This window comes from Neofelis nebulosa, chromosome 2 (assembly GCF_028018385.1).
Source record: "Neofelis nebulosa isolate mNeoNeb1 chromosome 2, mNeoNeb1.pri, whole genome shotgun sequence".
NCBI classification, from domain to species: Eukaryota; Metazoa; Chordata; class Mammalia; order Carnivora; family Felidae; genus Neofelis; species Neofelis nebulosa.
In genome coordinates, this window is record NC_080783.1 from 6,913,550 (window position 1) to 6,926,929 (window position 13,380).

The following is a 13,380-nucleotide window of genomic DNA, read 5'->3' on the forward strand; positions in this document are numbered from 1 at the left end:
GACCCTCGGGTTGAGTCAGAGCCCCAGCTTGGGGAGGGGAGGGACCCTCGGGGGCTACACTCGAGGGGCAAGGAGAGGAGCCAGCGGCCCGGTCACCTCCAAGGGCTGACGACGGGTCAGTGTTTCAGTGACTGTCCCTGCCTCTGAGGCCACAACGGCAGGATCACAAGCCGCCGGGGGGTGCCCCCACAGTAACCACAGACTCCAACACTCCCCCTGCAGACCCCCGTGAGGCCCATCTGTGAATCCTTCCCAGAGAGAAGAGTGGCGAGGCGCCACCAATGAAAAGGCACCTAAGAAAAAGAGTCCTGCCTGCACGGCCAACAGGTAGCAGCTCGGCACCCACTTACTCTCTAAGCAGCTTGAGTGGAACTCCAGGTAGAACTTGGTCTGGGACTTGGTCTTCAGCGTGGCAAAGCACCTGAGAAACTCGATCTGCCCTTGGCTGTCGACGGTCCCGGGGCCTGGAACAGGTGACAAAGAGATGTGGCTCCACAATGTGCCCAGAGAAGGTGAGGCCCAGGTGAAGGAGAGGTTTTCCTGAATCCCACCACATGCGCTGAGCAATGGCAACGGTGGGAACGCCCTCTCTGATGTGCGGAGAGCAGGGTGGGAAGAGCAAAGACTTCAAGGAGCCAAGAGCCCGACGCCCTTAGCCTCAGTGCCTCAGTCTCCCCATTTGTTCTGGCAAAGAGAGCTTGTATAAAGGCTCTGGTCGATACCCAAATCTGTGTCGTTTCTAGGTCCGGGTAGCAAGGGCTACCTGCTCTTTCTGCCTCTGGCTGACCTCCCTCCACTCCTTCTTTACCCTCATCCACAGTTGGCTCCTCATGGCACTCACGGAGGGGATTGTGTTTGCAAGTGTCCTCAGGCTGGCTTTGAACAAGTTCCATCCTTCCGTGTAAATTCTGAGCCACCCGAGAGCAAGGACAGACATCCCGGTCCACTGTCCCGCCCGTGCGCCCTTCTTTCCTTTCTATTCCTTTTCCCTCAGCTTTATTGAGGAATAACTGGCAAATGTGATTGTGCATATTCAAAGGGTACAGCGTGATGCTTTGATACACATATACGCTGTGAAATGCTTACCAAGATCAGGACAATTCACACATCCATCACCCACATAATTAACTGGGGTGTGTGTGTGTGTGTGTGTGTGTGTGTGTGTGTGTGTGGTAATGCTTCAGATCTACTCCCAGCAAATCTCCAGTTTACAATACTGTATTATTAGTAGTCATCATGCTATTAGCTCCCCAGAATTTACTCATCTTGTAACTGAAAGTCTGGACCTTTTGACCTCCATCTCCCCATTTCCCGCTCCCTTCAGCCCTTGGCAACCACCCTCCTACTGTTTCTATGAAACTGGAGGTTTCTTCCAAGATCCCGCGTAGAGGCGATACCATACGCCTATGGTACTTTTTCTCTCTGGCTTATTTCACTCAGCTTTCTTTTATGTTCTTAAATCCCACAGCATCTAGACCAGGCTCTGCTTAGGAAGAGTCAACCTATGCTCAATCCAGGTCATGGGCATTTGTGTCTTCTGTGTGCTGGGTGCCAGTGGAGGGAAGACAAGCCTGATACCGATGATGTGATGAGGGTCCTCACCGAGGGTGTGTGTGATGGCGTCAGCCACCCCATCAAAGCTGCAGGAACTCAGAGAGATGGGAGATGGGTGAGAGGCCTGGGAGAGATGGAAGGTTCTGGAAAGACCGTGCTCAGAGCTAGCATGGAGACAGGGTGGTGGATTAAGGCTGTGTGGAGAGGGGAGGGCACACTGCTAGAATAGATGTTAGACCCAACAGCATGGAGAGGAGTGTCCCAGAAAGACAGTACTCCAGTCGCGCCCACATCCTTCATGGCACGGACACACAGTAATACAGGCTTTTCCTACCTGCGTTGAGCCCCCCACTCAACCGTCCTAAATTAGCCCGGACTGTCTGCTGACCACAGAAGAGGGGTGGGGGAGGGTTACAGAGGAGGTGACAACATGGCTCCCCAGTCACCCAGGCCCAGGCTGGATGCACCACAGAGAACACCGGACCCCTGCTGGGATGACGGTGGCCCGGTGAGCCGGGCTGAGCTGGATTACTTGAAAATTTACCTGCAGATCTAAGTATTATTTACTCTAGCATTTCCCAAACTCAGTCACCACATCCCATCCTTACAATGTTCACTGTCTCCGCCCACCGTGCACCCACGTGAACGCTGACTTAATATTTTCTTTAAATAGACTCACTGTTTAAACTTAGGCAAACATGTTTAAGTAAGAAAGGACACCACGAGACTGAATGAAAAACCAGCGTGGCTTGCCTTTACACAGAAGAGACAGATGCAAAACATGTCAAAATAAACGCATTACTCTCGAATGTTCATCCGTGGCCCACCCGGAATGGCCTTTGGTGGTGGACATGCCACACCTTGGAAAAACATTCACTTACTCAACTTTTTAAATTTTATTTTAAAAAACATTTTAAGTTTATTTATTTATCTGAGGGAGAGAAAGTAAGCAGGGGAGGGGCAGGGAGACAGGGAGAGAGAAAATGTCAAGCAGGCTCCAGGCTGTCGGCACAGAGCCCGATGGGGGCCCAAACCCACGAACCGTGGGATCATGACCTGAGCCGAAACCAAGAGACAGACTTGGCGGCTTAACTGAATGAGCCACCCAGGTGCCCCTCGTTTACTCAGTTTTAAGGACTGGATTCAAACTGAGGCTCAGAAAGCTGACGTATCTGCCAAAGAGAACAAGCAAATGCTCCGCACTGAAACCATGATGCGGCCTGACGTGGACTGTGGGCTCGTCTGGAAGGATGAGCCCCCATTTACCACGGACAACAGACTGCTGTAATCAGAAGATGAGTGCCCGAAGCCTCTTGTCATCGCGGACGACAGAGGGACGGACACCATCCACCACTTACCATTCTTGGAGACAAACTGGGAGGTGACTCCTGCCTCAAATGTGGCAAAAACAGGGCTGTGGTCACTTGTCATGATGTCGCTGGTGCTGCCTGCAGGGGAGGGAAGGAATGAGAATTCCTTTCTGGTCAAACCAAGGAGGTCAAACCCATGGTAGAAATCAACTTGTACTTATGGAAGCCTCCAGAAATTTCATGATCTTATACCCGTTAGTCCACTGGCCTTCCACAACCACGCTCAAAAGTCTCAGTGGAAGTGGGTGACACTCTCTCCTCCGTGGCAAAAATGTGCCTGTGCTAGTTTTTCCTCGAGACACACGAGTTTTTAAATAGATCGTGGAGCGTTCAGACTTTTCTGGTCTCAGCACTTTGTTGCACCGATGAGCTCACGGCCCAGTGTGGGATGGGGATTCAGGTCACCGAGCTCATCAGCAACTGACTTGGTGCCTTCCCCCATCCCACAATGCCTCGTAGGATTGGGAGACAGTGGAACGTGCAGTGTAGACAGAGCGTAGACAACTCTTTTAAGCAACATGGCGCTTGGAGGGAATGCAGTGAGGCATGTTTGGAGGGCGTAAGGGAAAGAACACAGCTCTAGAAATACCGAGTTCTAAGTGCTTATAATAGAGCCACGTGGAGCTGTCCAGCTGGGTACTCAAGGCTGGAGATTTATCTTTAGGTTTGGAGTCACGATGTGAGGTGGAAGCAGCAGCCATGAGGATGTTTGGGCTCCGCAGGGGAGGTGTGCAGGAGGCCCAAGCTACACCGGCCAGTAATGGGCAAAGAGAAATAGCACAGGAGACCAAGAAGGCAGGAAGGCGATTTACATCCTTTCCTATAAAGTGTTTATAAATCAGCAAGACAAAGGGAAACACCTCACCCTTCAACCAACCAAAGGACACGGGCAGAAAATTCCGAAAGAAATATGGATGGCTACCAAACATGGAAAATCATGCTCACTTGCTAACAACCATCAGAAAGACAGTTGAAACAATGAGACAGAATGAAAGAAGAGAACAAGGAGGAAGGCGGGCGTACTGGTCTGGGGAAGGAAGAAGGGATGGAGGAGAGGGGCCAGGAGAGGGGGAGGACACCCCTTCTCTGAGACAGAAGGGAAAAGGTAGGAAGGGCGCCAGCCTAAGTCACATTTGGATGTAGACAGGAAGAAGTCAGGGAGGGTCCAGTGCTGTGTGAAGCAGGGAGGCGGGGGAATCAGGACGAGCGTGGGGTGTTCTAGCGACAAGTTAGAGGGTAGACCAGCATTTTTAATATTTACATACGTATCAAGCAGAACAACACTAGCAGTATGATGCCTGTGCCCCGAAAACTGGGAGGGTGATGGTTACCTGGGTGGCCTCTCTGTAACCACATACTGTATGCCCCCCTCCCACAGTGAGTCTGGGCTTGGCTTTGTGGCTTCTTTTGGCCAGCGGGACATTAGGAAATGTGAGACAAGCAGAGACTCGAAAAGTTCTTCCACATCTGGGACCCCTGGGACCAGGAAGAAGCCTGGACTAGCCTGTTGGGTGATGAACACAGCCGAGTTACCACCATCGCCCCTGTTGACAGCTAGCTAACCGGCCAACCAACCCCCAGTTTGGGTGGGCTCCTGGCCTGAGTGCGCCCGCCCAACACCAAAGAGAGCAGAGATGAACAGTCCCAAGTCCAGCCCAGAGAACTGTAAGCTGTCAAGTTTTAGAGTAGTTTGTTACGCAGCAGATTAACTGATACATCTTATTTATGTTAATCACCATAAGACTCAAGCTCCCAGCTGACCCCCATTTCCTGAGCTCTGGACATTCATTCCCTTCTCTTTCCTAGTTTCTTGCTCACCCCCAAATCATTAAACTCTTCCTCCACACCCTCCGGCATTCAGTGAAATATCATTAGCAAAATTCCCTACGTCTTCAACTTTCCCATCACATTCTATACCTGGTCCTTCCTCGGAAAATACCACAGCGTCTCAACTAAGGGCTGTTTGTCTGCTTTGTCCCCCATATGTGGGTCCAGAAAGTGGGAAGGTGTGTCCCCTTTGCTCCTCAATGCCACTTCCAGACCAATTTCCCTCCGTTTTCCTAAAAATCTCCACTATGGAGTTTTTTGGACGCCAAGCTTAAAGAGCTTCAAAGAGCAGTAATGCTACAAGCCAGCACTTTCTCCTGAATCGCCGCAGAGACCTGCTGAATAAGGCAGATGGTTGCATCTTCCTAGAGACAAGGATTGGCAGGACTCATGGAGTTGCAGGATGTTGAAAAGAGGCACCACTGAGAAATGGGATGATTGCCAATGGGTGGGATAGGAGTCTTCATTGGTCTTGAGCGCGGAATAATTCTTTGGCTGTGGCTATGGGGGTGGGATGCTTTTCTGCACACCTAAAGGTGTGCAGTTTGTCTAGTGAAGTCATTTCTGGGAGACAGAGCTCAGGTGCTAGGGGACTGTGGGGTGCATTCCTTCCCAGGGTAGTCGCTTTGTTCCCCTCTGGGCATCAGGAGGCATGGACCAAAAAAAAAAAAAAAAAAAAAAGGAATGGAAATCAATTCAACCTGTTGGGACCGGACTTAAACATGGGTGTTTGCTGGTCCCCAGAGAGAGGATGGGAGCCACAAAGGTGGCCACTGGGCAGCAGCAAGAACCTCCCTTTGGTGGGTGGGGTAGGGGTGAGGTCATGAACAGTCCACCAGGGGTCTCAGGCCAGTGACTTGGGATGGGAACAAGGATGGCCCTCCTTTGGATGTCACTGCCTGAAAATCTGCAATGTTTCAAAAATAATATCCTAATGGTCAGTGAGTAAAGTGTTCAAGGTAGTTCTGCTGTGAATTTTTTAAATTTATTTTGTATTTATTCTGAGAGAGAATGTGAGCGGGAGAGGGGCAGAGAGTGAGAGAGAGGGAGACACAGAAGCCGAAGCAGGCTCCAAGCTCTGAGCTGTCAGCACAAAGCCCGGAATGGGGCTCGAATTCACGAAACCGTGAGATCATGACCTGAGCCAAAACCAAGAGTCAGACGCTTAACTGACAGAGCCACCCAGGCGCCCCTGCTCTGAATTTCTAAGTACACAGTGCAGAAGAGTTCCAAATAATGGGAATTAAGAGGTAGCTTTTAAGAATGAGCACTTGGGGCGCCTGGGTGGCGCAGTCGGTTAAGCGTCCGACTTCAGCCAGGTCACAATCTCGCGGTCCGTGAGTTCGAGCCCCGCGTCGGGCTCTGTGCTGACAGCTTAGAGCCTGGAGCCTGTTTCAGATTCTGTGTCTCTCTCTCTCTCTGACCCTCCCCCATTCATGCTCTGTCTCTCTCTGTCCCAAAAAATAAATAAAAAACATTGAAAAAAATTTAAAAAAAAAAAAAAAGAATGAGCACTCAAGCAATTAAGAATTCCTTCAGTATATCTTAAACTTCTAGAGTCAATAATTATTGAATTGTTTTGCTAACTTTTTCATAATTATTTATTTTAATATTGCATATTATAACTTTCTCATCAATTTAACTCAATTTATCTTTAAACGTCCATAAATACATACACATATACCCATGGTATATGTTAGGTTGAACCATATGAATTTCCAATAGTTGACTATTTCTGACCTACAAAAATACCACTTTTATGTGGTTCAAACCTAATGCGTTTTCAGAACAAGTCTGGATTTCTTTAAAAAAAAATTTTTTTTTTTAACGTTTATTTATTTTTGAGACAGAGAGAGACAGAGCATGAACGGGGGAGGGTCAGAGAGAGGGAGACACAGAATCCGAAACAGGCTCCAGGCTCTGAGCTGTCAGCACAGAGCCCGACGCGGGGCTCGAACTCACGGACCGTGAGATCGTGACCTGAGCCGAAGTCGGCCGCTCAACTGACTGAGCCACCCAGGCACCCCAAGTCTGGATTTCTTTTAAGAGGGGCTCCTTAATTCTGGTGTTTCCCAAATCAGAAGACACTTGTCATGCTGCAGCCTGAGACACGAGAGGGTACGTCAGCTCCTTCGGGTCACCTGACCAGGGCTGCAGGGACTTCTCCCATTTCAGAGAGAGACGGACTGCAGCCCGTTAGTTTCAGGGAGCCGAAGCTCCCAGCTTGTCACTCACCGTAGGACTGACAGACCACATGCACCAGCGGGTAAGACTTCCAGAGGACTCGGTCACACCAGGAAGGCAGGTTGTATTTCATCTGTAAATCACAGTCACGAGTTTTGTGAGATGCCTGCTAGTTTATTTAATAGGTAAGTCAGTAAAAGAAAAGATTAACATGTGGCCTCTGTAATCCTTGAACTCATGTGCTGTTGGAGCTTTATAGATTTTCCCCATAGGTGGCCTTCAAGCCTTTTCATTTGCCTTAAGTCCTGAGTCCACTGCTGCCCCCACACTGTCAGACGCCTTGGATTCCTGTTTTGGAAGATCGACTCACTTGGCCATGTGCTCATACCTATCCTCCGCATTATTTCAGAATTTTCTGTTTTTATCTTCTCTTTTTTTTCTGACTCAGATGAACCCCACACATGGGTACTTTCAACCCAGTCTCTGCTTCTCTTCTCCAGCTCCTTACTTTAATAACACACTCCAGCCACCCCTCCCATTCACACAGCCATCCACCGATCTACTTATCCAGCCAGCCAAGCATCTACTTATCCATCCATCCATCCATCCATCCATCCATCCATCCATCCATCCATCCATCCATCCATCCATCCTTTCACACAGCCATCCACCTCTCTACTCATCCCATCAGTCAGCCACCTACTTATTCACCCACCTACCTACTCATTCACATATCCATCCACCCATCTGCATATCCATGTAACCATCCAATCAGTCAAACAAAATGTATTAAGACAAGCCCTCTCCCAGGCTACACTGGCAAGCGAGATGCTCACTGGGTGTGATAGACAAGGCACATTGGCAATATCCTTTATCCCTTTAAGTTCTAGCCCTTTCTGCTCTGCCTATATATTTTTTTATTTTTTTTACGTTTATTTATTATTGAGAGACAGACACAGAGCGTGAGCAGGGGAGGGTTAGCGAGAGGTGGGAGACACAGAATCCGAAGCAGGCTCCAGGCTCCGAGCTGTCAGCACAGAGCCCCACGCGGGGCTCGAACCCACAAACCGCGAGCTCATGACCTGAGCCGAGGTCGGTCGCCCAACCGACTGAGCCACCCAGGCGCCCCTCTGCTCTGCCTATAAATGTCAAGGTACTCATCATAAAAGAGCCTACCCCTGCCATCTCTTTCAATTACTTTCCTCTTTTTATCAACTTTCTTCCAAGAGGGTTCTACTCTCATTGCCTCTACTTTTGGACCACCCATTTAGTTTTTTAAACTTGAGGTACAACTTACACACGGTAAAGGGTACTAACCTCAAGTATACAGCTTGAGGAATTTTTATATTTGTACACACCCATTTAACCACAACCCAGATCAAGATCTAGAAAATCTCCATCATCTCAAAAGGTTCCCTCATGTGCCTCTGTGTCCATACCACCTCCTTGTAGAGGTGAACGTTATGGTGACTAATGCCTCTGATTAATTTTGCTTAAGCTTGAACTTATAAATGGATTCACTCAGTATCTATCATTTGATGTCTGGCTTCTTTCACCTATATTGTTGTCTGTAGAAGTTTATTTGCTGCACTGCTGTGGTTGTATTCCATTGTATGTATATACTGCATTTATCTACTCTACTATTGACAGAAATAGGGCTGTCCCCAGTTTTTGGACATTGTGAACAAAGCTGCAATAAACATTCCTGTATCTTCCTCTTGACAAGCAAATGTACTACTCCAAAGTGGGAATTACCAGATCACAGGGTAGATTAGTTTCCTAGATGCTGCCACACTGTTCCTCTTAGCGTTCCAGTCCTCAGCACTGGCTGCCTCAAGAATGACTAGCGGAACTTTACAAAGATACAGAAGGCGGGGCCTGCCCCAGGGCTCTTGCATCAGAGCCTCTGGGGATGAGGCCCAGAGAGCTGCATTTCTGGAAAGCGTCACCAGAGTCCTCTGCACCCACTTGGTAAAAAGCGACCCTCATCCTCCTGAAGTCTGGATTTCACCTCCAAGACTCTGCAAACTGTTTTTCAAGTCCAGTAAATCTTCTGGGCCACAAAGCCAGCTCCTCGGGCATGGTTCACGTGCAGGGCACATGCTCTCCCAGACTCACACTCCACACTGGCCACCACTGATCCTTGACAGTCTCTCACCCCTGGCTTCTGTGGTGCTGAGATGCCTGGCTGGTCCTCCGGCCACCTACGCGAGCACTCATGTCCCATCTGCTTCCTTGTGTCTGCTTCCTCCTCTCGCCTTCGCACACGGATGGCCCCCAAACCTGCCCATGGCTATTCTCTTTGCATCCTTCACTTACTCCCCGACAACTCACCCACCCCCACGGCTGTGCCCATGTTCTCTGCGGGCACAACCCCCCAATCTATGACCCAGTCCTTGTGTCTCCAGCGTCATCTACTATTCTCAACTGTCTTCTAGAGGTTTCCTCTGAGATCGTCGGCTAATATCACACACTAAGTCTGAAGACAAGCTCTGTTTACCCCTCCGAGCCTGCTCCGCCTTCCGATTTTCATTTCTATCAATGGCAATCAGATCTGCCAACACGTCCTTTCTTTCCTCTTGCTTTTCATGGTCTGTTCCCGATTCTGACTCAGGCCCCGGTTGCTCAGCTGGAAGGACCATACGGCCTCCTCGCTGGTTCCCTGTATCCTCATCCTCTACAGAGGCAGACCGGCCTGTGCTGTAGATCGCTGCCATGCTGCCAGCCCCCGGCAGAACTTTCAGTGGCTTCCTGATGCCCGTCAAACAGATTAAAGCCTTAACTTGGCATCTAGGACCTCCCTCACCCCAGCTACACCCCCGTCTCTTTCTCCGCATGCTCGAGTCAACCTGGACACAGCCTCACTGCCCCCCCAACGTCCCCATGGACCTGCCCTGACAGTGCTAGGGGGCTGCAGGTGCACAGCAGGTGTCTTGCCCTGGGGGTCTCGGCCTCGTCCTCCGTCTAGTTTCCTCCATTGGCTCCTACTTTGTTTTGGCATCACCCTCCCCCTTGAAGTTCTCCTCTTGCCCCGAGCCCTCTGGCAACATTCTGAGCTGCTCTCCATTTCCTTAGGTCTCCAGTAACCCCAGAAACTGGGAAACACGCCATTCCGCACCTGTAACCCCTCAGGGCCTGGCCAGGGCGCTGGCTTCCCTCGGTCAGGACCCAGAAGGTGATGGGTGCCAGAATTTCCTGTCTCCCTATCTGTCCCAGCAATTCTTTCAAATGGAAATGATAAGCCTCATCCCTTGTCCTGTCCACTTTGGAAATCCAAGCCGTCCCTCAGGCACCACCCCTGGGCCCTTTTGAGAAGCCTCTCCTGATCTTTCCTTGCCCGGTAGGTCATGTCCTTCTCTGACTGCTCCTCTGTGCAATTCGGCAACATCATGTTCTATCTCTGGTTAGTCGCTGTGTGTTGTCTCATCTTTGATCTCCTACCACCTAGGAGAGTGCCTAGCCCATCACAGGTCATCAGTAAGTATCTGTTGAGCAAGAACGAATGAAGGTTTTATTGCATCTTCCCTGAAACACCGTTCCTTGGAACACGAGGGGCCTCATAACATAACTGGCCATGACCAATTGAGTTTGGCACACACATTTCACTGTGGAGAACCACAATGCTCACAAACCTGTAAAGGCTCTGATAAGTCCCGCAGCAAAGAAGCTTGTTTACTGATGATTCACTTGGCAGATGAGCAAATAGATTTGATCACAGAACTTTAGAAAGAGCTTCAGGACTCAGTTATAGAAATACTTTAAACCCTCTCAGAATCTTAGACTATCTGGACAGAAGGTAAATCCTCAGAGTCACAAGTCCGGTTCCCCGTCATGGGCAAGTGTGGCTGCCCAGCCTCTCCTTAGAAGAGGTTTTTGCTCAGTGATGCCAATCAACACGTGATTGCTAATTTTCCTTTTTTTCCTGTTGCCTAGTGGACGAGGATGCTCAACGGTTTCCTGCTCGTCTTTGTGGGAACGGACACAAGAGGGGAGAGATGTGCAAGGGGGTGGTGATAGAGGGTCAGGGTGACGTCTGTGAAGAGAACTCACTCACCCCTGTGGCTTTCTGCTTAGTGTAGGCATATTTGTCCCGAGTCAGTCTTTCAAAACGGTAGGTGGGCGCGAATGTGATTTCTTCCTCCTCTGAAATCAAACAAAACCTTGGTTTCTGCTGTGATCCCTGTTTCACATCTGGCCACACTGCCTTCCTCTCCAGGCATAGTCCTTCCCCCCACCCCACCCCACCCCAACCCCGGGAGGATATTCCGGGAAAAGGGGAGACGGCGATGGCTGAAGAGGGCCCAGGTACAGAGCGCCGCAGCTCTTACCAAAGTGCAGGAAGACTTTCTGCTCCTTCCTCTCCATCAGCAGCTGGTCGTGGGACAGGAGGTCTGCGTACTGCTGCTGCTTGATCTTCTGGACAATGGTTTCTGCCTCCTGGAGCAAGGACACAGCCAGGCCACTGGTGAGATGCTCCCCGTCCCGAACAGGATGAGGCCCATCACCACTCACCTGCCTGGAGCCGCGGACTCTGCACCAGACCCTGGTCCTGCGGCACCCCGGTTGGCTTTCCTTAGCACTCAACTGTTTTTTGCTTTTTTAAAACGTTTATTTATTTTGAGAGAGACAGAGAGAGAGAGAGAGAGAGAGAGAGAGAGAGAGATAGCGAGCGCGTATGCACGCAAGAGCACGAGTGGGGGAGGGGCAGACAGAGAGGGAGACAGAGGGGGAGACAGAGAGGGAGAGAGAATCCCAAGCAGACTCCGTGCTATCAGCACAGAGTCCGATGTGGGGCTCAAGCTCACGAACCGCGAGATCATGATCTGAGTTGAAATCAAGAGTCAGACACTTAACCGACTGAGCCACCCAGGTGCCCCTGGCACTCAACTGTTTTATAAGGAAAACTCTACAAAAGTAGTTAACTGTCAACCTGATAATACAAGCTTTGGCCGTTCCAAATTTGTAGAGGGACATTTCACTTTTTCACACGGACTTTTAGTATTCTTTTTGTTAACACTTCATTAGCAGGTAGGTATGTTTCCCTTGCTGTCTATGGGAACCGAGGCAGCTTGCTGTGAGGCCGTGGAAGGAGTTGAAACCCCAGCCCCTGAATCTGTGGGCATCAGGACTCCCAAGAGTCAGCGCGGCATCAGTGGGATGGAACCCAGCCGTCCTTTCTCCCCAGACTGTTACCTCTGCTCTGGAGAATGCCCTTGGCAGACCTCCCGGTGAGGAAATCTGTGGGGTTCCTGCCTAGTCCTCTCCCATCTGCCACGAGGGAGGGAGTGGTGGGGACGTAAGGGGCATAAACAGACCCTCAGTTCCTCCTGTCTCTGCCGAGCCGCTGGGGCAGCAAGAGGGAGAGGCGAGATGCTTGGGGAAACACGGGGGAAGAGGAGTGAGAAGGTCTGGGCTCAATCCCAACTGCCACTGGTCAGAAACTGACTCCAGGCTATTTCTTAGCCTGTTGGTGCCCCAGGGTTCTTGCCTCTCAGCTTCTGCCCTCACAGGATGTGGTATGAAGGTTCTCCATCCCTGGCAGGGACGTTCAAGCTGTAACCAAGGTCTCTGGGCACACTGCACAGCTCTGCACCCAGGCCTGCACCCCCCACCTTCCCAGAGAACACTTTGCTCTGCCTGAGCGAGCGAGGCATGTCTGTGTTAGGTGGCCCTTCTGACCACTGCTCAGTGGACCGTGCCTGGGCATCCAACGTAAGTAACTTCTTCCTTAGCTGGCCAGTGACCAACATCTAGGCAGAAAATTGTGCTGGTCTCCTCAGACCTTAACAGTTCCTGGAGATCTGGGCCGAGCCACTGGAGGACCAGAACGGCTGGGACAGTTGTGTGGGAACTAAGTGTGAGCAGAGGTAAAGTGTAAAGAAAGGCAGGGGTTCCAAGACAGAACAGCAGAACAGTGTTGAGTCCCAGAAGGGGAGTAGTTGCCTTGGCCCAGCTCAGTCTGTGCCTCCATGGCCCCATGCCCTCAGCTAACTCAAGGGAGCCTCTCTGTCCCATGAAGCCCCAGCCCCAGCCCCAGCCCCAGCCCCAGCCCCAGGTGGGCAGCTCCTTCCCCAGGTGGATGGCCCTTTCCCCAGGTGAACCACTCCTTCCCCAGATGGGCAGCTCCTTCCCAGGCGGGTGGCCCCTTCCCCAGGTGGACAGTTCTTTCCCCAGGTGGGCAGCTCCTTACCCAGGTGGGAAGGTCCACACGGTAGTTCAGATCACCAAGCCAGAAGAGGTGTGTAAAGCGGTGAGTGATGTTAAAAGGACTCAGTTTTTTGTCTCCCAGAGCCAGAAACCGGAGAATGTTCATATAGTTTTGGTTTCGCCTATTTAAGTGAAAAAGCAGCCATGTAGCATGAGGCCGTTGGCCCCTTATGTCACCACTGCAGCAGGAAATCAGAGGGAGCTTGGGGGGACGGAGCCTTAACTCTCCGGCCCCTGC

General features: G+C 50.8%; 1 protein-coding gene across 3 annotated transcripts in view; it reads right to left on the minus strand.

Moving 5' to 3' along the window:
* INPP5D (inositol polyphosphate-5-phosphatase D) overlaps positions 1-13,380 on the minus strand; it is a 122,574-nt gene that overhangs the window by 16,979 nt on the left and 92,215 nt on the right. For all 3 annotated transcript variants that reach the window (XM_058700922.1, XM_058700907.1, XM_058700913.1), the window contains 6 exons: positions 13,126-13,264; positions 11,264-11,372; positions 10,990-11,078; positions 6,987-7,068; positions 2,913-3,002; positions 351-464 (listed from right to left, as the gene is read on the minus strand). In XM_058700922.1, coding sequence (XP_058556905.1) covers positions 351-464; positions 2,913-3,002; positions 6,987-7,068; positions 10,990-11,078; positions 11,264-11,372; positions 13,126-13,264 — 623 coding nt within the window. The remainder of the gene's footprint in view (positions 1-350; positions 465-2,912; positions 3,003-6,986; positions 7,069-10,989; positions 11,079-11,263; positions 11,373-13,125; positions 13,265-13,380) is intronic.